We start from the raw sequence: 23537 nt of genomic DNA, 5'->3' as shown, positions 1-23537 counted from the left end.
ACATACAAAATATTAGCCAGGCGTGGTGGCGGGCGCCTATAGTCCCAGCTACTCGAGGCAGGAGAATGGCGTGAACCTGGGAGGCAGAGCTTGCAGTGAGCCGAGATCGTGCCACTGTACTCCAGCCTGGGCGACAGAGCAAGACTCTGTCTCAAAAAATAAATAAATAAATAAGAAAATAAAATAGAAGAAAAATAGGAGTAGGAACAACGTGGAATAGTAGGCTAACCCCTGGGGACAAGAAGAGAAGTTCACTTAAGCAAAGGTCACCTAAGTGCAAACTTGAACCAGACTGTGCACAAACAAGTGACAGAAGCGAAAGTGGCCTCAGCTGCAAACGCAGCACTTGATAAACCACACTCATGATCAGCCCTCATTTCCACCTTAGAGAGCTTGAAAACATACCTAACTCCACCATTTATAGCTGCTGAGCAGGGGGATGACATTCGTCAATGTGGGGTTTAGAATAATGCAATGTTTGAAATAAAATTAGAAAGAAAATAAGGCCAGGCACGGTGGCTCACGCCTCGAACCCCAGCATTTTGGGAGGCCGAGGCAGGAGGATCGCTTGAGCCCAAGAATTCGAGACCAACCTGGGCAACAGGACAAGACTCCATGTGTATTAAAAAAAAAAAAAAATTAAGAAAACAAAAGCTTTGTTAATCGTTAAGTAAGGATTGCAAAATGGAAGACAGTAAAGAAAAGGAAGGTCCTAAGAATCTGACCCACGAGTTTCAGTCCAAGTAACCTGGACCTGCCCAGAGGAAGCAAAGCGGAAGTAGGATCCAGAACGCTTTCAGCAGGCAGCCTGCGCCCCCGCGCATGCGCAGGTCTCTGACTTTGACCGTTTTGGCGGGTGCGCGCCAGCCCTAGTTTATCTAGAGGGGAAGGGCGGTGCGGGACCACGTGACTGGGGTTGCGGCATTTCTGGCCCAATCCGAGACGGTTTCGTAGAGCGCCCTGTAGAGCAATTCGGGTTGCCCGGGTCCTTTCCGAGTCTTGACCTCCTCTTTTGCTTCTGGCTTTTCGACTCTGCTCTTGAATCTAAAAATTTGCCTTGGCAGAAGTTTTTCCCTGTGTTCCAGGAATTACATTAGGGACACACTCTAAAGTGATCAGCACTTTTTATTTTTTTCCTTCATCAACTAAAATAACATTGCTCTCTCCCCAAGACGCTCGAATTCTGTTCTATTGCTTGAGATTCCAGAATCGCTGGAGGGCGCCCTGTTGTAAAAATAGCACTCCCCACAAAAAGAGAGAGAAAGTTTTATCTATATCAGGGGTTGAAGATTGGAGAAATAAAGATGAAAAATTTAAAGAGGCAAGTATCCCCTACGACTATGACAGATAACGTACCTCAACACGTACCCCCAAAGGTCACTTTGTCAGTTTAAGCATTTAAAATCTCCCAATCTGTCTATTCAAGCCTATCAAAAATCTGAAGTAGTGATGCTGAGATAATATGTGGTTGGTCCAACCCAGTGGAGTGTGACGGGGAAACAGGGCTTAGAGAAATTTAATCTTAAAACTGGAGTACTTTCCTCATTTCCCTGAAATAAAGGGAATTGGGGGAAAAGCAAAATAGATGAGGCTGAGTTCTAGAGCTCTAATCCTTCACATACTGACTGCTACAGCCCGGGAAGCTTAGCAGTGGTTCATGTCACATACCCCAATATACATGGCTTGGTAAAAATACGTGTTGACAGGCCGGGCGCAGTGGCTCACCCCTGTAATCCTATCACTTTGGGAGGCTGAGGCGGGCGGATCACAATGTCAGGAGTTCGAGACCAGCCTGACCAACATGGTGAAATCCTGTCTCTACTAAAAATACAAAAATTAGCTGGGCGTGGTGGCACGCGCCTGTAATCCCAGCTACTCAGGAGGCTGAGGCAGGAGAATCGCTTGAACCCGGGAGGCGGAGGTTGCAGTGAGCCGAGATCGTGCCACTGCACTCCAGCCTGGGCGACAGAGTGAGACTCTGTCTCCAAAAAAAAAAAAAAAAAAAAAAAAAAAAAAGTGTTGGTAAAAGTATCCAATTTACTGAAAAAATTTCTCACCCGTAATCCTTTTCAGAAAGATTTAACTAATTCCCCACAGATAATAAATCCTCCACACTACAAAAATTGGTTTGTTTTTAACTCAGCATATTCTCAGAAAAGTGGCTGGTGGTGGAGCAGAGTGCAACACAGCTCAAAGCGCTGGACTCACAGGAGCTTCGCTGCAGACTTGCAGTGACAGTGACTGCTGCTTCCCTTGGTTTCCTCTGGTGTTGCTGTCATTGGTAATTTAGTAGTTTCAACTGCGGTTCCTTCCATTACACTTACAGATTCTTCTACGGACCCCCAGAATTCCTCAGTCAGAGCTCTCTATATAAATGGCTTTGAAAGCCACTGATTACACTGTTGGTGTCTACTCAGTGCCAAGAGAAATGGACTCTGGGAGAAAATCCCTCCAAGTGGAGAAACCCTGTAGCCCCTTTGAGCTAATTCCGGGGAGTGACTCTAGCCAGGAAAAGTCACAACTAAAGCGGAAAACAGATCGTAGCCTTCATCATCGGCAAGATGGTGCAGTTTATTTAATAGAAAAATTATCAATATACTGCCATAAAAAATATTTTTAAAAAAAATTTTTTAAAGATAATAGGAGGCCAGTCGTGGTGGCTCACGCCTGTAATCCCAGCACTTTGGGAGGCCAAGGTGGGTGGATCACCTGAGGTCAGGAGTTCGAGACCAGCCTGGTCAACATAGTGAAACCCCGTCTCTACTAAAAATACAAAAAATTAGCTGGGTGTGGTGGCGGGCGCCTGTAATCCCAGCCACTCGGGAGGCTGAGGCAGGAGAATCGCTTGAACCCGAGAGGCAGAGGTTGCAGTGAGCCGAGATCATGCCATTGCACTCCAGCCTGGGCAACAAGAGTCAAACTCTGTCTAAAAAAAAAAAAAAAAAAGATAATAGGGAAGTCAGAGAAAGTAGGCAAGTGTTTACAGTGTCGAAGTTACTTCTTGAAGCTAGAACAGGTAGTTTTCACCAGAGCTGTGTGCCTATTTGGTGGCTTGTGTCAGTATTAACCATCAACATGGATGTGTCTATATTATAAGTGATCAAGTCCAAACAAAAATTTGAATTATTTGTAAATATTCGTGAAGTTAGAAAAGGTTATACCTGCTTCTGAGTATTAATCCGAGTTTTGGAGTATTTATTTATTTATTTATTTAAGATGGAGTCTTGCTCTGTTGCCCAGGCTGGAGTGCAGTGGCAGTCTTGGCTCACTGCAACCTCTGCCTACTGGGTTCAAATGATTCTCCTGCCTCAGCCTCCGGAGTAGCTGGGATTACAGGTGAGCCCCACCACACCTGGCTAATTTTTGTATTTTTGGTAGAGATGAGGTTTCGCCATGTTGGCCAGGCTGGTCTGGAACTCCTAACCTCAGGTGATTTGCCCGCCTCAGGCTCCCAAAGGGCTGGGATTACAGGCGTAAGCCACCGCACCCGGCCCCAGGGTATTATGGGATAACCCTCCTTCAGGGTCTTACTACCCAAAAATGTGACTAGATTTGTATGAAATAAAGTATTTTTGGTTGGGTGCGGTGGCTCACGCCCATAATCCCAGCACTTTTAGGAGGCCGAGACGGGCAGGTCTCTTCAGGAAAGGAGTTCGAGACCAGCCTAGGCAACACGGTGAAACCCCATCTCTACTAAAAATACAAAAAAAAAAAAAAAAAAAAGCTGGGCGAGGCATGGTGGCGCGTGCCTGTAATCCCAGCTACTCAGGAGGCTGAGGCAAGAGAATCCCTTAAACCCTGGAGGCAGAGGTTGCAGTGAGCCAAGATCGTGCCACTGCACTCCAGCATGGGTGACAGAGCGAGACTAGTCTCAAAAAAAAAAAAAAACAATTTTCTTGGAGATCAACTCATTTTGTAATTTCCATTTTGTGGTGTAACCATTCTCCTTCAAGTTAGGGTTAGTAACACAAGTAACTACCTCAGGCGGAAGTACCCATGCCAGGTTCTCAAATCTTAGGCTGAATTAGTACATGAAAAAGGCATGTAGTAGTAGAATTCTATAGTTAAGCAACAGCTGCAGAATATCATTGCATCCAGTACTAGAAACAAGAGAGGGGAAATTTTCAGCAACTGAAAGCATGTCACATTCCAAAGCCTCTCTTTAAAATATAGAAAAAACTATACTTAAAGGTGTCTTCAGTCACAATCTCTCACTGAATTGCTTCATTATCTAACAACTTCATCAAAAACTTTGTGTGGTTCCACCACTTTCTGTAACCAAGAGGTGAAAGGCTTTGAATTTTTTAAAGCTAATACCTGCAAAAAATTATGTTAATTTCAGTAAATAATACCTTTAGTTGAAAATACTTCAATATTTTCCATCTCTCAGGAAGCAGAGTTCAATAATTAAAATACCTTTTCAATATTAAACTGTAAAGCAATCATGAAAACATTACTAATTATACTTGTGCCTTGAATATAAAATTCCAGTTGTCTACATATGAAACATTTTAAAAATCACTTACCATAGAGAAACCAAAAAGAAGAGAGCAGAAAAAAACTATTGTTTCAAGTTTGATTTTGCTCTAGTAAACATTTAAGTATTATGTATATTTCCATTTATATTATCAAGATTCAGAAGATAAACATACAGTATAATTGGAGAACTTTGGATTCACTTTAGAAAAAACTATTGATATACAATAGTCTTATAATCACTTTAATAAACCACAGATAATACAAGTATAGGTAATAAACTTATTACTTCAAATCAAACTGCAAAAAGTACTGGTTCAATTTGCAACCCCAAAAGGAAAATTAAGAGAATACAATTTTTTTTTCTGCCTTTTGGACAAGAAGTTAATAAAGAAGGCCGGGTGTGGTGGCTCACGCCCGTAATCCCAACACTTTGGAAGACTGAGGCTGGTGGATCACCTGAGGTCAGGGAGTTCGAGACCGGCCTGACCAACATGGCGAAACCTTATCTCTACTAAAAATACAAAATTAGCTGGGCGTGGTGGCACATGCCTGTAATCCCAGCTACTCGGGAGGCTGAGGCAGGAGAATCTCTTGAACCCAGGAAGCAGAGGTTGCGGTGAGCTGAGATCACGCCATTGCCCTCCAGCCTGGGCAATGAGAGCGAAATTCTGTCTCAAAAAAAAAAAAAAGTTAAGAAAGAAGATGATGAGTTAAAACTATTAAATTGTAATGCCAGCTGGGAGCAGTGGCTCATGCCTGTAATCCCAGCACTTTGGGAGGCTGAGGCAGGCAGATCATGAGGTCAGGAGATCGAGACCCTCCTGACCAACATGGTGAAACCCTGTCTCTACTAAAATACAAAAAATTAGCCAGGCATGGTGGTGCATGCCTGTAGTCCCAGCTACTCAGGAGGCTAAGGCAGGGGAATCGTTTGAACCCGGGAGGCAGAGGTTGCAGTGAGTCGAGATGGCGCCATTGCACTCCAGCCTGGTGATAGAGCAAGATTCCATCTCAAAAAACAAATAAATAAATTGTAATGCCTTATATCACATCCAAGTATTTAAATCAGTTAACTTTCAAGCTGTTAGTTTTTAAAAAGACCTTCAAAGCCGCTAATGGTATTGTTGAAAAAGTGAATGCTATACACTGAAACTAATCATTATAACAAATCTTCAATTTATTTGAAGCAATTCAGTTTCAAAAACTTTAAGTTACAGCAGTCACAGAAAAAAACAGGGAACAGTCAAAAACAATAAAAGAATAATCAGGAGTACTGCAAATTTTTTTGTTTGTTTTTAACACTGTCATGGCTTTATTCAAAACACAGTTGCACAAAAGTATTAACTTCAAAGTTTTTAAGGAGATTCTTGAGGAACTTAACACACTATATACATACTGCCATACAAAAAGCATTAAAATAGGACCGAAAACTTCTACAAAATATAAAACCCACCCTTACTTATTTGCATGAAAATACCACCCACAAAGCTCAATAAGTCTTAAAAGTTACCTGGAGGCTCTAAGTGTTGTTTTCAAACCAAAGTACTCTAATTTTGATTGCACAGTAAGATGATTGATAAGAAAGTCAATATATAGATTTCATTTTAAAAATAAGTATTTTGTAATCTGGCATAGTATGTAATGAGAATTGTTAGGAACTACAACAGGGAATTTCAGTTTTTAAAAGCAGAAGAAAAATTTTATCTTTTTGGGGATTCCAATCCCCTCACTAAACTTATCCCAAGGGTTTTCTTTCGGTCAGTTGTACAACATTTTTAGTTTCTCCACAAGTAACATCATAATTTTTACTTTAAAACACCAAGTCATACATTTTACATTGTAGAAGCAGTAGCAGCAGTACTATACTCAGTATTTAAATATGTCCCAGTATAGAAGCATAACTTCAATTAATTTGCTGACACTAACTTTTTAAAAACTTACAAATATTCAAAACAAAGGGAAAAAATTTTAGATAGCCAAGATTTAAAAAGCCATTGCCTTGAACATGGAGCCTCCATAGCAAAAGAGGAGATATACTTGTATACTCATTATATTTTATTTAGTAGCCATGTAAGGAAACACACACTCACTTATCCCAAATATTTTTCTACTTTTAATGGACATCCACTTGAAAACAAATCTTAATTTTAATGTCGATTTAGTTTCAAATACTTTTCCAGCTGCCTAGTATATTCCAATTAAATGCTATTATTATATCTGCTTTAAAACTGGGAATTAAAGGTTAGAAATACTTTGCAGAGTGGTATCCAAATCATTTGAGAGGCCAACATTAAAATTTGACTTTAATGTCTTATTAATATATCAACAGGCAATTGTTCTGACTTTTGAGGAACACTAACACTGCTTCCAAAAGCACCCCTGCTTTTCTTTCTTCATCCCACTAATATTGTCTTAGATGTTGTCAACCAAGAAACATTTATGGTAAGCAGAGCTTACTGCATAAAACTGTATTGATAATATATTCTTATGTCAGAAAATACTCAATTTCTTCTACTTCACTTATTTAAAACCCAGACAGGACTGAAAGGTAGTTGAGGTATAAGACCAAAGGTTTTCCTGGGTTTCACAAGTTTCCCGACTTTCTTTTGAGAGAGCGGGAGGGAGTGAAACAAGAAGGGAAGGTGATCATAAAGGAATTGCTAAGAAGAAAAAGAATGCACACCTAAAAACAAAATAAACAACCATTGGCATGTCATGATTTGCAGCCTGACAAAAGGGCTCACCTGCATGTCTCTGGACTTAGTATAAGCAATTTTTCCTTCAAAAATAAAATCTTATCAGTCACCACTAAATCCATGAACCATATTACTGAATAGAACCTCCACAAAATCCATGAACTATGTTGCTGAATAGAACCTTTACTATTCTGCTTCTATTTTCCAAGTTACTTGTGACAAAAAAGCAACCAAACACCCTTAGTCAAAAAAAAAAAAAAAAAAAACAAAAAGGTAACTGCCTTCAAACTAAAGATTCCTGGATCACCTCTAAAAAAATAACCAACTTACCACTCAAGAGACTATTGTCATTTTATATTATAGCAAACTGTAATTTCAGTTAATTTATAAATAAGGAATGAAATGCACCATACTACACCTGTGTAAAAGTGATCATGTTTTAATTATGGGCTAAAAATGACTAATACAGTAAGCTTGAATTTAAAAAATTAAGTCTAAATAAATTGCTAGGGAATTCCACAATGGGAGTCAATGAAAATTTTTCTCTACATACAATATGATCATTAACAGACTAGTTCTTATTTGGAATGATAAGGCAAAAATAGTAAAACCACACTTTTCCTATAAAAAGTTACACATTATCTTCTGTAGGGATAGCTATCGTACATGAAGAAACAAAGATGTGATCACTCTATTGCACACCCAGAAACATTAGAGAATCTGGTCTTAGAATGATCTAGTCATCTTCTTCCTCTCCATCGTCTTCAGCATCTCGTTTCCTCTTCTCCCCTCGAAGACCTCCTTCTTCTTAAAGAGTGGAAAGAAAAATGCAAAGTGCTTAATTTTAATAAATGAGGATTGGTTACATTTTTGAATCTTAGTGAAAAGTTAATGGCAAGGCCTAGCACGGTGGCTCACACCTGTAATCCCAGCACTTTGGGAGGCTGAGGTGGATGGATCACTTAAGGCCTGGCCAACAAGGTGAAACCCCATCTCTACTAAAAATACAAAAAATTAGCCAGGCGTGGTGGCGGGTGCCTGTAATCCCAGCTACTCCAGAGGCTAAGGAAGAATTCCATGAACCTGGAAGGCAGAGGTTCCAGTGAGCCAAGATCACGCCACTGCACTCCAGCCTGGGCAACTGAGCAAAACTTTGTCTCCAAAAAAAAAAAAAAAAAGTTAATGGCAGAAGAAAATTGGCCAGGTAAGGTGGCTCATGCCAGTAATTCCAATACCTTGGGAGGCTGAGCCAGGCGGATCACTTGAGGTCAGGAGTTGGAGACCAGCCTGGCCAATAGGGTAAACCCCCCATCTCTACTAAAAATATAAAAATTAGCTGGGTGTGGTGGCAGGCGCCTGTAGTCTCAGCCACCTGGGAGGCTGGGGCAGGAGAATTGTTTGAACCCGGGAGGCAGAGGCTGCAGTGAGCCGAGATTGCACCACTGCACTCCAGTCTGGGCGACAGAGCAAGACTGTCTCAAAAGAGGGAGGGAGGGCAGGCTAAGAGAGGAAGAGAGGAAGAGAGGAAGGAAGGGAGGGAGGGAGGGAGGAAAGGAAGGAGAGTGGGAGGAAGGGAGGGAGGGAAGGAGGGAAGGAGGGAAGGAAGGAAGGAAGGAAGGAAGGAAGGAAGGAAGGAAGGAAGGAAGGAAGGAAGGAAATTATACTTCAAGTTTCCTCTCTGAATTTCTTTAAATTTGAGTAGGTTGAAAACAGACTTAACAGGCTTAGAAATCCATAATTACAGTTTCCTATGCACCCTTGTGGCCATATCATGAAGTACAGATTAAGAAACCAAGGGCTTGACATCAATGCAATTGTTAGTAAATTTTAAAAATTATTTTGAGGCTGGGTGCAGTGGCTCACATTTATAATCCTAGCACTGTGGGAGGCCAAGGCAAGAGGATCAGTTGGGCCCAGGAGTTCAAGACCAGCCCAGGCAACAGTGAGACCCCGTCTATACAAAAAATACAAAAATTAGCAAGGTGTGGTGGTAGGCACCTGTAGTCTCAGCTACTTTGGAAGAGGCTGAGGTGGGAGGATTGCTTAGGCCTGGGAGGTCGAGGCTGCAGTGACCTATGATTGCCCCACTGCACCCACTGCTGACAGAGACCCTGTCTCAAAACAATAAAATGAAATGAAATAAAATAAAATAAAATAAAATAGGCCGGGTGCAGTGGCTCACGCCTGTAATCCCAGCACTTTGGGAGGCTAAGGCAGGCGGATCACGAGGTCAGGAGACCGAGACCAACCTTGCTAACACGGTGAAACCCCGTCTCTACTAAAAATACAAAAAATTAGCCAGGCGTGGTGGCGGTGCCTATAGTCCCAGCTACTCGGGAGGCTGAGGCAGGAGAATGGCGTGAACCCGGGAGGCAGAGCTTGCAGTGAGCTGAGATCGGGCCACTGTACTCCAGCCTGGGCGACAGAGCGAGACTCCGTCTCAAATAAATAAATAAATAAATAAAATAAAATAAAATAAAATAAAATAAAAATATTGGTTGGCCATGGTGGCTCACATCTACAATCCCAGCACTTTGGGAGGGTGGGGTGGGCAGATCGTTTGAACCCAGAGTTCAACACAGCCTGGGCAATATGGCGAAACCCCATCTCTAAAAAAAAAAAACATACAGAAATTAGCTGGGCATGATGGTGTGTGCCTGTGGTCCCAGCTACTTGGGAGGCTGAGATGGGGGGATCACCTGAGCCCAAGGAGATTGAGACTGCAGTGAGCTGTGATTGCATCACTGTACTCCAGCCTGGGTAACAAAGTAAGACCCTGTTTCAAACAAACAAACAAACAAAAATATATATATATATATAAATTTTTAAAGGCCTGGAAAACAAATCTAAAAAGAGCATTAATTATCTGGAGTTCAACTGCTCCTCTCTTATAAGATAAGGCTTCACTCTGAACAAAATGAGACTCTATAAAAATAATAAATTGAGCTCAAGGTTCCATTCATCTCTTCATTTGTTTTTAAAATAAATGTTATAAGCTGTTTATGAATTATGAATTAATGAGTGCCCTAAGACAATTACTTACTCTTAAAAAAAAAACTTTTATAACTTTGAAGGCACTCTATGATAAAGCAAAATCAAAGGGATCAGTAAAAATTGGCATTATAGGCTCATTCTTTAAAGTGTATGAAATATAAATAAAGTATAAAAAATGACTATGTCTTTAATTTTAGAATTTGTTTATGGCTAATGTAACTCACCCTCTTCTTCCTCTTCTTCCCCTTCTTCAACATAGTCATCATCATCTTCTTCATCCTTGAAATTCAAATATTCAGTTTGAAGATTAAAAAATCATATGGATTTTTCACTCTTTCTTGTAATATATTCCAACAAGAGCAAAGAAACTATGGTTATTCTGTGTTTCGACAACCTCTGCCATTCTTATAAAGGTCCTTTTTAAAACCTAACTAAAGGGCCGGGCGCGGTGGCTCACGCCTGTAATCCCAGTACTTTGGGAGGCCAAGGCGGGCAGATGACCTCAGGTCAGGAGTTCCAGACCAGCATGGCCAACATGGTGAAACCCTATCTCTACTAAAAATACAAAAACTAGCCGGGCATGGTGGCAGGCGCCTGTAATCCCAGCTACTCGGGAGGCTGACGCAGAAGAATCGCAAGAACCTCGGAGGCAGAGGTTGCAGTGAGCTGAGATCGCGCCATTGCACTCCAGCCTGGCAGAAAAGAGCAAGGCTTCATCTCAAACAAAAAAAAAAACCTAACTAAATCTGTAGTCTTTTTTTTTCTCTTTCCTTTTTTTTTTTTTTTTTTTTTTGAGACAGAGTTTCGCTCTTGTTGCCCAGGCTGAAGTGCAATGGCGTGATCTCGGCTCACCGCAAACTCCGCCTCCCGGGTTCAAGCGATTCTCCTGCCTCGGCCTCCCGATTAGCTGGGATTACAGGCATGCGCCACCACGCCCAGCTAATTTTGTATTTTTAGTAGAGACAGGGTTTCTCCATGTTGGTCAGGCTGGTCTCAAACTCCCGACCTCAAGTGATCCACCTGCCTCAGCCTCCCAAAATGGTGAGATTACAGGCGTGAGCCACTGCACCCGGCCAACTGCCTAATTCTTGTATCAGAAATCATTCTTATACAATCAGTTGAAATAAAGCATCTCCATACCAGAATACCAGTAAGCTATAAGGAGCAAAAGGAATAGATGAGATAGCAAAAAGCATAAAAAGGAACACAATGAAAATCAGGAAATACTGCAGACTAAACTGAAGAATGAGAGACAAGAAAAAAAGTGGAAGACTGAATGTGGCTTTTGTTGCAGAATTTGTTCATTAAAAAAAGAAAAGGTGGGGCCAGGTGCAGCAGCTCACCTGTAATCCCGGCACTTTGGGAGGCTGAGGTGCGTGGATCACCTGAGGTCAGGAGTTCAAGACCAGCCTGGCCAACACAGTGAAACCCTGTCTCTACTAAAAATACAAAAAATTAGCCAGGTGTGGTGGTGGGCACCTGTAATCCCAGCTACTCAGGAGAGTGAGGCAGGAGAATCGCTGGAACTCAGGAGGCAGAGGTAGCAATGAACTGAGATCGCACCACCCACTCCAGCCTGGGCGACAAGAACGAAACTCCGTCGCAAAAAAGAAAAAAAAAGAACACTTAAAGTTCTGTTCTTCATTATATATAGCTCCTAACTCGCCAAGACCCCAAATGAATATATAAATCCTATTTTTTCCATACTAGTTTCATCAGAAAATATGTGTCATTGATCGTTTATATTATGTATCTAACCAATGCAAAACTCATTGAAACAAATATTAGCAACTTCCAGTCTAAATAAGGATGTTATTTTTAATAATAAAAAATACTTTAAATTATGAGTTTTTAAAATAAACTTCAATTTAACATTAGGAGAAAATAACTAACCTAAACTCCCAGGGGCTATAGATAACTTGTTCTAGTCAACTGACATTTCCCATGAGCCTACCATGTACCAGTCAGTGTACTAGATGCTGAGATACAAAGGTGAGTGGCACTCCCCTTAAGGAGCTCACCACTTAGCAGGAAGTGGCCAAATGATTTTACAAGTGTCTGTAGGCAATAGAATTCTGATCACGACTCAGAGGTAACAGATGGAGGAGTGACTGCCTAAGAAAAAATATAGAAAGCTTCAATGATGAGGCAACTGAAGAGTTGGGTTTGTAAAGATAAGAATTCACAAAGCATGATTTGGGTGGTGGTTGCACAAGTACATGCGTACGTAAAATTCCATGGAGTTGTAAATAAAATCAGTGCACTTCACAAGCTTCACTCAGCAAAAAACAAAAAGTTCATCAGAGGCTCATTTCAGATAGAGTGAACAACATATTCATACACAGCCATAAAGGTAAAATAGTTTGGTGTGATCATTTAATTTGGAATCAAGGGAGATGAAGCTGGAGGGAGGAGAAAGCAGGGGCCGGGCACAGTGGCTCACGCCTGTAATCCCAGCACTGTGGGATGCCAAGGTGGGCGGATAATTTGAAGTCAGGAGTTCAAGACCAGCCTGGCCAACATGGTGAAACCCTGTCTCTACAAAAAAATACAAAAATTAGCCAGGTGTGGTGGAGTGTGCCTGTAGTCCCAGCTACTTGGGAGGCTGAGGTGAGAGGATTGCTTGAGCCTGGGAGGCAGAGGTTGCAGTGAGTCAAGATCGCACCACTGCACTCCAGCCTGGGCAACAGAGTGAGACTGTGTCAAAAAAATAAAAAAAAAAAAAGCAGAAGAAGGAAGCAAAGGCCAGAAATGAAAGGCCTTGTATGTCTTGGGGGCAAGAGGGAAACATTAAAGGGTTTCAAGAAGGCTGATGTATAATCACATTTGCATTAGACTAAACAGGCAGCACTGTGGAGAATACTCCTAAGTGGTGATGCCATATTCAGACAGACTATTTAGAAAGCTACTACAAAAGTATAAGCAAGAGATAATTAGGAGAAAGAAACTTAAGTTTTCTTGAGTGCCTATAATGTGCCAGGGACTATATTCTTTACATAGATGATCTTGTTAAATCCTTAATCCTATGAGGTTGATATAACCTGTTTTTTTTTTTTTTTTGAGACAGAGTCTTGCTCTGTTGCCCAGGCTGGAGTGCAGAGGCACGATCTCAGCTCACTGCAATCTCCACCTCCTGAGTTCAAGTGATTCTCGGCCTCAGTCTCACGATTAGTTGGGACTACAGGTGTGTGCCATCATGCCCAGCTAATTTTTGTATTTTTAGTAGATACGGGGTTTCCCCACTCATGTTGGTCAGGCTGGTCTTGAACTCCTGACCTCATGATCCACTTGCCTCAGCCTCCAAAAGTACTGGGATTACAGGTGTGAGCCACCATGCCCAGCCTAATCTGTTTTATAAATGCAGAAACTGAGGTTCACAGACATTTGTAAAATGTTTCCATCATACCATGCCATTGAGGCTATAACAGATTTGAAAGTTATCTGGGAGGTAAAATCAATAGGTGTTTATGATTATCTGGATATAGTTTGGGGTGGAGGACAATGAAAAAAAAGACAGGTGGATAGACATACGCACACCCACAACTTAGAAACAACTCTCAGATTGCTACAAAACACACTTTATATAGTACTTACTCCTATCCCTAGAAATTAATTTTCAGTGCAGGTAAGAAGTGTGTATTCACCTGAATTTCTTCTTTCATTAAGTATGAGAGGCCCACTTCCTCTTCTCCCTCTCCCAACTCTGAACCTGCTTCATCTTCATCTTCATCCTCATCCTCATCTTCCTCTTCCTCCTCCTCTTCCTCATATCCTTCTGGTGGACCAGCTTCATTTTCCTCTTCCTCTTCATCATCTTCATCTCCATCTTTAAAAAATCATTTAGATGAGTAAATGACTGGGTAAATGTTTCTTCCTAGGATGTTGATGCTTTTTACCCTTGCCCAATCACTTCAAACTTGTAAGCCAATAGGTGGAAAGTAACTCACAGCGATACTTTTTTTTTTTTTTTAAGATTTCTGTTTCACAACATTCCTAGTTATTCCTACAAACCAAATGCGAGAAGTATGGCTTCTAAATACTGGTATCCAATATATATCTAGATTCTCATGAAAATATTGCATTCACTAAAGTTTGTTTTACTTTGTGAACACTTCAAAACTTTGCTTGTGAGATGTTGGAGAGGCTGCAGAGAAAAGGGAATGCTTATACACTGTTGGTGGGAATGTAAATTAGTTCAGCCACTATGAAAAGCAGTTTAGAAATTTCTCAAAGAACTAAAATACAACTACCATTCGACCCAGCAATCCCATTACTGGGTATATACCCAAAGGAAAGTAAATCATTCTACCAAAAAGACACATGCACTTGTATGTTCACCACAGCACTATTCACAATATCAAAGACATGGAACCAACCTAGGTGCCCATCAGTGGTGGACTGGATAAAGAAAATGCAGAACATACACATGATGGAATACTACACAGCCATAAAGAAAGAATGAAATCATGTCCTTTGCAGCAACATAGATGCAGCTGGGGGCCATCATCCTAAGTGGATTAATGCAGAAACAAAAAACCAAATACCGCATGCTCACTCTTACAAGCAGAAGTTAAACACTGGGGACACAGGGACATAAAGATGGGAACAGACACTGGAAACTTCAAAAGAGGGGAAGGAGGGTGGCTGAAGAACTACCTATTAGGCACTATGTTCACTATTTGGGTGAGAGGATCAGTAGAAGACCAAACCTCAGCATCATGCAATACACCCATGGAATAAACTTGCACACGTACCCCCTTAATCTAAAATAAAAAATAAACCTGCTTATCTATCATTTCATCATTTTATAACAGTATTTATCCATCAAATTTCTTTTTATGATGAAGAAGTTTTCACTCAATAATAACGAGCAGTATCCCATTACTAACAGCTATTCTGTCATCTGATCTGTTAGTCATCCACTTACCTAAAACTGTATGCTCACAATATACTTCTAGATTATTTTTCATCCCTCAAAAAGAAATCCCATACCCATAGGCAGTCACTCTCCCATTTTCATCTCCCCCAGCATCGAGCAACCAATAATCTACTTTCTGTCTCAATGGATTTTCCTATCCTGAAGTTTCTGCCTATTCTGAACCATATATATATATATACACACCATATATATATATATATATATATATATATATATATATATATACACATACGGTTTTTTGTTTTTTTTTTGTTTTGTTTTTGAGACAGAGTCTAACTCTGTCGCCCAGGCTACAGTGCAGTGACACGATCTCAGCTCACTGCAACCTTCGCCTCCCGGGTTCAAGCAATTCTCCTGCCTCGGCTTCCCATGAACTTTCCATATAAATGAAGTCAAACAACACATGGTCTTTTGTGTCTCTCTTCTTCCACGTAGAAGAACATTTTCAAGGTTCATTCATGTGGCATGTATCACTACTTCATTCATATTTATGGTGGAATAATATTGCACTATATAGATAAACCACATTTTTAAAATCTGTTCATCGGGCCGGGGCGTGGTGGCTCACGCTGGTAATCCCAGCACTTTAGGAGGCTGAGGCAGGTGGATCACGAGGTCAGCAGTTCGAGACCAGCCTGACCAACATGGTGAAACCTCGTCTCTACTAAAAATACAAAAAAATTAGCTGGGAGTGGTGGCGGGCACCTGTAATCCCAGCAACTTGGGAGGCTGAGGCAGGAGAATTGCTTGAAACCAGAAGGCGGAGGTTGCAGTGAGCCGAGATTGCGCCACTGCACTCTAGCCTGGGCAATAAGAGCAAAACTCCGCCTCAACATAAAAAAAAAAAAAAATTCCGTTCATCAGTTGATAGACATTTGGGTTGTTTCTACTTTCTGGCTATTATAAGTGGTTGTTTTTTTAAAAAAATACTATTTAAGAGGTTGCCACTTTTACTGGGTGTACAACTTTCTACAGATATAAAATTTCACAGAGCTTCATGTTATAATAGTCATTAAATTCCCTGAAACTATGGGAAATCTGAAAGAAGAAATACTGGCTAGAGCTATGGGTTTTTAATTTTTTCTTGTCTTACTAATATCTTGTTGTGGATTTTTTTTTCACACCTAAATTTCCAGGCCCAATCTAATTTGCACAGCTACAGCAGAGGCTATAATTATGACACACTTATGAGTATTAAGAACGATTACCCTCATCATCCTCCTCTTCAGAGTCCGGCGCTTCATTATCCTCCTGATCAAATCCATCTAAGTATGTGATTTGCTGCAGCAGTTCAAAAATACTTTCTCTATAATCTTCCAGGTTTGTGATCTCACAGTTAAACAGGTCAAGACTTTTCAAATTTTTAAGATTTTGCTGGAAAAGTAAAGTTAAAACTTACATTCAAGATTTAAAATACCATGTTATTTCTTTTGTCTTTTTTCTTTTTTTTTTTGAGACGGAGTCTAGCTCTCTTGCCAGCTGGAATTCAGCGCCACGATCTCCGCTCACTGCAACCTCCGCCTCCCGGGTTCAAGCGATTCTCTTGCCTCAGCCTCCCGAGTAGCTGGGACTACAGGTGCGCACCACCACGCCCCGCTAATTTTTGTGTTTTTGTTTTGTTCTGTTTTGTTGAGACGGACTTTTTGCTCTTGTTGCCCAGGCTGGAGTGCAATGGCACGATCTCAGCTCACCACACCTCCACCGCCCGGGTTCAAGCGATTCTCCTGCCTCAGCCTCCCGAGTCGCTGGGATTACAGGCATGCGCCTCCACATGCAGCTAATTTTGTATTTTTATTAGAGACAGGGTTTCTCCACATTGGTCAGGCTGGTCTCGAATTCCCAACCTCAGGTGATCTGCCTGCCTTGGCCTCCCAAAATACTAGGATTACAGGCGTGAGCCACCGCGCCCGGCCTAATTTTTGTATTTTTAGTAGAGACGGGGTTTTACCATGTTGGCCAGGATGGCCTCGATCTCCTGACCTCATGATCTGCTCACCTCGGCCTCCCAAAGTGCTGGGATTACAGGCGCGAGCAACCGTGCCTGACCACATCATTTCTTTTTAATTTATGATCCAGAAAATATATATTTGAAATTGAGAATGATTTTTGTATTTTTCGAGTTTTATAATGAAGGGTTATTATATCAAGCACAACCAGCTCACCTGGCTAATTTTTATTTTTTATTTTTGTAGAGACAGGGTCTCACTATGTTGCCCAGGTTGGTCTCAAACTCCTGGACTCAAGCGATCCTCCCACCTCTGCCTCTCAAAGTGCTGGGATTACAGACATAAACCACTGTGCCCAGCCTCCAATCTTTTTTCAAAATCAGAGCAATAATTTTCAGCATGTCAGTTTTTCTTTTCCTTCCCTCAAACCAGGAAAGAAGGGGACAAATAATAAAATACTCAAAAAATAATCAAGAAGGAAAGAAAAAGAATGAAAGAAGGTTAAAAAAAAAATACTGGAAATGTTAAAACCAGATAGTCAACTCCTGAAGTTGATGATAAAATAAATTTCTCATTGATTTAAAAATTCATCTGAATATTTTAGTCTAAAAGAAACAAAAGCAGTAACTGCCTAGATCACAACATACAAAAAATTCTTAAGTTTTAAGAGTTAAATAGAAATTAATAGACACAAACAAATCTCAGAAAATTTAACCAAAAAAAGCAAGTCCAGAGATAAAACCGTTCCACTTACCAGAGCTTCTACTGTACTGAGATCTTTTATTTTGTTTCCACTCAGATTGAGGTAGGTAAGATTTGGACATTTCTCTGCCAGGACTTCCAAGCCTCCAGAAATTATATTATCACTAAGCTCCAACTATACATTCAACAAACGAAGAAAACAAAGAATGGTAAAGGTATCATATCAAACTTTTTTTTTTTTGAAATGTAGTCTCACTCTGTCGCCCAGGCTGGAGTGCAGTGGTGCGATCTCCACTCACTGCAACCTCCGCCTCCTGGGTTCAAGCAAATTCTCCTGCCTCAGCCTCCCAAGTAGCTGGGATTACAGGTGCCCACCACCACACCCAGCTAATTTTTGTATTTTTGGTACAGATGGGGTTTCACCATGTTAGCCAGGCTGGTCTCGAACTCCTGACCTCAGGTGATCCACCTGACTCGGCCTCCCAAAGTGCTGGGATTACAGGCATGAACCACTGCGCCTGGCATATCAAAGATTTTTAAAGTATATCAATTTGAAGAAAAAAAAACTGTCATTCTCTCTGGCTTCAAGAAACTATCACTACAGATCATTAATTTCCAAATTCCTTTCTACATCTGCCAAATAATGTATTAGAACACCTACATAATGGGCTCTTAACCCAGCTTGGATTCTAGTTGTACTACATTTGGATTTCATGATGTAGAGAAAAATATTTGGTATATATTAAATCCAAATTCATATTATAAGGCAATTCCACTATTAGATTTAAATTTCTAGGCCGGGCACAGAGGCTCACTCCTTTAATCCCAGCACTGTGGGAGGCCGAGGCAGGAGGATGACTGGAGCCCAGGAATTTGAAACCAGTCTGGACAACATGGTGAAACCCTGTCTCTGCAAAAAATACAAAAATTAGCCAGGTGTGGTGGCGCATGCCTGTAGTCTCAGCTACTCGGGAGGCTGAGGTGGGAGGATGCTTGAGCTCGGGAGGCAGAGGTTGCAATGAGCCAAGATCTTGCCACGGCACTCCAGCCTGGGCGACAGAGTAAGACCCTGTCTCAAAAATAAATAAATAAATAAATTTATAAAAGCAGTATTAGAGCTGATTCTCAAAATCCTATATAACTTTTTCTTATCTCTAGAAACTTAAAAACTTCTAATTAACAAGCAGAATGGTCATTCCATTTGGCCAAACACTAGACATAATAGCCGTGGCATTGAAATCATGGTGCTTCACGTAAATGCCAACTTACTTTTCGAAGTTTATTTAAGCTGGGAAGCCGGGCCAGCGAACTCAGTTCCACATTAGCCATACTCAGAAATTCTAGTTCTTTGAAAGTATCATTCAGGCCTTCAATTTCCCCATTGACACACAGGCAATTATCAAGGACTAACTCTGTCACCTGTAAGAGGGAAAACATTAATTAATGATTCTTTAGTTTGTAATCTGTTTAGGTAGAGACCTGGGTCTTGACACTCTGGAAATGTATTAAAACCACCAATCTCCAGTTTGATTGCCCGTCAGTTAAAACAAAATACAACACAACAGAAACCCCACCAATCCCCTTACACAGATCCTTTTCATTTCCCCCCAAAACTGCTTTACAATCTAAAGTCATCACTATAAGTAATCTTTTAAATTTCTTTTTTTTCTTTTTTTTTTTTTGAGATGGAGTCTTGCTCTGTTACCCAGGCTGGAGTGCAATGGCACGATCTCGGCTCACTGTAACCCCTGCCTCCTGGGTCCGAGCAATTCTCCTGTCTCAGCCTCTGGAGTAGCTGGGATTACAGGCGTATGCCACCACTCCCGGCTAATTTTTTTGTATTTTTAGTAGAGACAGGGTTTTGCCATGTTGGCCAGGCTAGTCTTGAACTCCTGACCTCAGGTGATTCGCCCCCCTTGGCCTCCCAAAGTGCTGGGATTACAGGGATGAGCCACCTTGCCTGGCCATTTTTTAAATTTAAACTTGGACTAAAGTTCAATGCCTGCTTCAAATCACTGATGCATAAGAAACAAACTTTGAAGAAGTTCCCATGTGAAACCTGTTTCTGACCCTGATAAGGAGGACCCTCAACATCAGAGAATATATTTATGCAAGGAGCGAGTACCTGAGCTACCAGGAAAAGATTCAAGTGAGCTGCCCTAAAACCTACAAAGAGTGCCAGGCTCGGGGGCTCACGCCTGTAATCCCAGCACTTTGGGAAGCTGAGGCAGGTGGATCACTTGAGGTTAGGAGATCAAGACAAGCCTGGCCAACATAGTGAAACCCCGTCCCTACTAAAAATACAAAAATCAGCCGGGCGTGATGGTGGGCACCTGTAATGCCAGCTACTCAGAAAGTTGAGGCAGGAGAATCACTTGAACCCGGGCAGCAGAGGTTGCAGTGAGCCGAGGCCGCACCATTGCACTCCAGCTTGGGCAACAGATAGAGACTCTATCTCAAAAAAAAAAAAAAAAAAAAAAAACCTACAAAGAGAAGAAACTGTTCAATCACTTTTTCAGTTTAAACCTCCTTCTCTTTGGTTGATAAAACCATCATAACTCAAAAAAACCTCCTTACCCTTTATGAAGAAACGTTAGAAAGCTCCTCTGGGAACAGCCCAGAGGGTGTTATTGGTTCTCACATCCAGGCCAAACGGTATCACCCAGAACAATACATTCTTAACAAAATGTTACTACTTCTCCCTACCAGTCTGGTATAATAGCATTTCTGTGCACTTTTCCCCATTCCTCAAGGAGTGGGGCTGAATTCCCTATTAGGTAAGAGTTGTAGTAGCAAACTTCCTAGTGTGGGCCTGAATGGACTTAATCTTTAAGGGAAAGGTCGAAGATCCTGGTTCCCTATATCCAATGTGAAAACCTGTTTGAGGTATCCGAGGGCTAAAATTTGGCAACAAGGAATGCCACCTTCTCTATTTGAATATGATTTTGACATAATTATTTCTGTGGCCAGAGAGAGCATCTTGAGCTCCGTTTTGGAGAAGAGGAAACTATGGCCCAGAGATGAAGAATGGCTTGCCTGGAGTCACAGTTGGTTTGCCGAAGGACTGTGAATTGGTTCTGTCTTCAGACTCCCCGTTTAGCTGAGGAGTGGGGGCTACTAGATTTGGTGTCAGAAAACCAGTTCCTCCACTTCTGTAAATCATTTCACTGCCCTGAGACTGTCTGCTAATTTGGATTCTAGAACAACACAATCCACCTTACAAGTATGTAAGGAGGAAAGTAAATAACAAACGGGTAAAGTGCTTTGTAAACTGTCTATACAAATATAAGAGACCGTTATTACAACACAGCGGAAGAAGTTGAAAAAAGGCAACGTCTTGCACTCCCCAAAACTGGCAAAGAAATTACTACAATCACTAAGTGAAAGAATTCTGGCGGGGGAGGCGGGGGCGGGATTCAATTTTCCAACCCAAGCCACCAAAAAGTATTCTAAACGTGTGCTTGTGAGAGACAGCTTTTAAAGTTTGATTTTGTTTTTTTTTTTTTCCTGAAGCCTCTAAGAATAAGCTCTAGAAACTTCAAGTTCTCTCCGGGATGACCCTGATAGCAAGCAACTGTTTCCTCTCCCTGGCCCCTGCCAATTTCAGAAAACAGGCACTTAAAAAAAAAAAAAAAAAATCTTAGTTGCCACTCCACACGCCGGACGCGAAAGCCCAGACAGACCCTGCTCATCCTCTATGCCGATCTGCACAGACACCACCCCAGTTATATCCTTCTATCGATCGGTCGATCCAGCTACAGACAACTCCCTTACATTCCAATTCTAGGCTTATTTCAGCAAGACTGATGCTTTCCTCTGCGAGGCTCCCCGCTGGCCACCAGCCCTGCTCTCGCGACCTGCCGCTCCGACTGACGGGAAACCCCACACGGGGCGGGGACTCCCCAAGGAAAAAAGGGGTCGCCTCCCAACCCGCGTTGTCCTCGCGCCTTCGCCCCGGGTAGGTGAGGCCAAGAAGGCAACCGCGAAAAGGAGGCGGAAACGCCTCCTGCCCGACCCCCGAAAAGTTGACCGCGACCCCGCCTCACGTGGCCCCTCCCAACCCCGTCTCTTTAAGGCGACAGCAGTGGGAGCGCATCATTTAGTTTCGGCGAACCCATCTTTAAAGCACGAAACTACTACGTCCCTTATGTTGAGTTTTGTGAAACCGTCTCCAGGGATCAAATTCAGAGTTGCGGCCACACGACGTGCCACATATCGTTACACGGCGGGGGAAGAAGCGGATTACGCCTCCCGTCCCCTCCCCACCTCCGGTCACTGCGACGAGTCCCCAAACTCGCCCGCGGTCGGAGAACCCGCCGCTGACCCAGATTCCGCCGGGCGAAGGGCAGAGGGCGGCGCGCGCGGCTTCCCGGAGGAGTGGGCGCCGCCGGAGCAGACAGTGCGCGGACCCTGCAAGCGACCCCAGCCCGCGCCCGTCGCGACGTCGGACGCCCAGGGCCTCGAGGCCGGGAGAGCCCACCCCCTAAAAAGATGAGTTGGCCGCACTGCAGAAAAGTTGAACTAACTTCTCAGGCGCCTATGGCTGCGGCAGGGGCCGAGTGGGACTGGGGGGTCGCGCCCACGCCGCCGGCCCCCAGGAGGAGGAGTGCCGGGAGCGAAGCGGCGGAGCGCCCCCACCAGCCCGCTTCCCGCCCCCACGAGGCCAGGACGCCTGACTCGATGAAAGCCGAAAGGAGCTAAGCCCCCATGCACACACAAAAACGCCCCTAGAAACTTCAACCCTTCGCCATTTTAAGTAGAAGATTTTAATGATTTAAAACTTAAAATTAAACATTTCCCCAACCCTAACCTGGGGGGATGGGGGCTAACTTATTACTCCATCCCCGCACACCCACCCAGCACCACCAGAAATCCGATCCTCAGAATACTGGACTGATGGGGAAGGGGTGGGGGCTGAGTCATCTCACCTCCTCCGGGGATCTGTTCCTTAACTCCAGGTTAATCTTCTTCTTCATCTCCATGTCCTCCTCTTGCTCTTCAGCTACTACTCTCCTTTTCCCTTTCCTGCCTTCCCCAATACCCCCAACCCAAAATTTTTAAGAGATTTAGAAATGAATGAAAATGAACGCAAATACAAACGCCCACTACCACCAGATAGGTGTGGGGGAGAAAGAAGAGAATAGCAAATGGAGTCCAAGAGTTGGGACTCTAACTCAGCTGCCCCCACCTCCTTGTCCACACACTAGCGCGCGCACACACACGCACGCACGCGCGCACACACATACACACACACATACACACACACACACACCCGCAGTTCCTTCCCCTTCAATGGCTGCTCAGAGACTGAGCCTCCATGACACGGCACCGCCAACCCCCTGGCCTACACTCCACCCACCTCCCAAACGTGTTGGTTGATTCTTCAGCGTCACATTACTTCATTGGGCTAGGTAAAGGTCTATCAGTCTTCAAGGAGGCCCTGGACCAGAAACTCCGTACCTATTGGCTACGATCAAGCGCGCAGTTAATTTTGATAGGTCCAGGAGGGTGTACGTCCCGGAGATATGATTTTGAATCCCAGTACCCCCCCTACTTTTCTTTATGTAGTTGGCGCGCTTTCCCTAGGCACTCGGACAGTTTCGTTGTCTGTTGAATTTGGTTTTTAGTTTTTGGTTTTTTATTCTGTTGTTAGTGTTAAAGAGGGAGAAATCATCCTTCCGTGCCCAAGTTGCGATACTGATAATTCACCACACGGCACGCACTGGCTCTTGGCCGTTTTAAAAGCATAGCCTCTGCTTTGCAACCAAGGTGTACAGCAAC

General features: G+C 42.6%; 1 protein-coding gene across 3 annotated transcripts; it reads right to left on the bottom strand.

The window, feature by feature from the left end:
- Positions 1-5635: 5635 nt before the first annotated feature.
- ANP32E (acidic nuclear phosphoprotein 32 family member E) lies at positions 5636-23160 on the bottom strand. 3 transcript variants are annotated; one of them, XM_055357870.2, is made up of 7 exons: positions 22685-23160; positions 19026-19175; positions 17809-17931; positions 16317-16482; positions 13814-13995; positions 10394-10448; positions 5636-7979 (listed from the first exon to the last, which is right to left on the bottom strand). In XM_055357870.2, exons 1-7 carry the CDS (start codon positions 22736-22738, stop codon positions 7912-7914), a joined length of 798 nt encoding a protein of 265 aa, XP_055213845.2. In that variant the 5' UTR covers positions 22739-23160; the 3' UTR covers positions 5636-7911. The 3 variants fall into 3 exon arrangements, with proteins under 3 accessions (XP_055213845.2, XP_030858082.3, XP_018877207.3); XM_031002222.3 differs by having other exon boundaries at positions 5636-7982; positions 22685-23157; XM_019021662.4 differs by lacking the exons at positions 5636-7979; positions 10394-10448; positions 16317-16482 and having other exon boundaries at positions 13831-13995; positions 22685-23111.
- Positions 23161-23537: the final 377 nt, after the last annotated feature.

Source organism: Gorilla gorilla, chromosome 1 (genome assembly GCF_029281585.2).
Source record: "Gorilla gorilla gorilla isolate KB3781 chromosome 1, NHGRI_mGorGor1-v2.1_pri, whole genome shotgun sequence".
Classification (NCBI taxonomy): Eukaryota; Metazoa; Chordata; class Mammalia; order Primates; family Hominidae; genus Gorilla; species Gorilla gorilla.
This window is presented reverse-complemented; position numbering and strand designations above follow the sequence as displayed.

Bases quoted from the DNA above. Each gene is read 5' to 3' on its own strand.
- ANP32E (XM_031002222.3), bottom strand. From the start codon at position 22,738: ATGGAGATGAAGAAGAAGATTAACCTGGAGTTAAGGAACAGATCCCCG. The intron at 19,176-22,684 runs GTGAGATGACTC...TCCCTCTTACAG, and splicing joins GGAACAGATCCCCGGAGGAG to GTGACAGAGTTAGTCCTTGA. The intron at 10,449-13,813 runs GTGAATACACAC...TTGAATTTCAAG, and splicing joins TAATGAAAGAAGAAATTCAG to GATGAAGAAGATGATGATGA.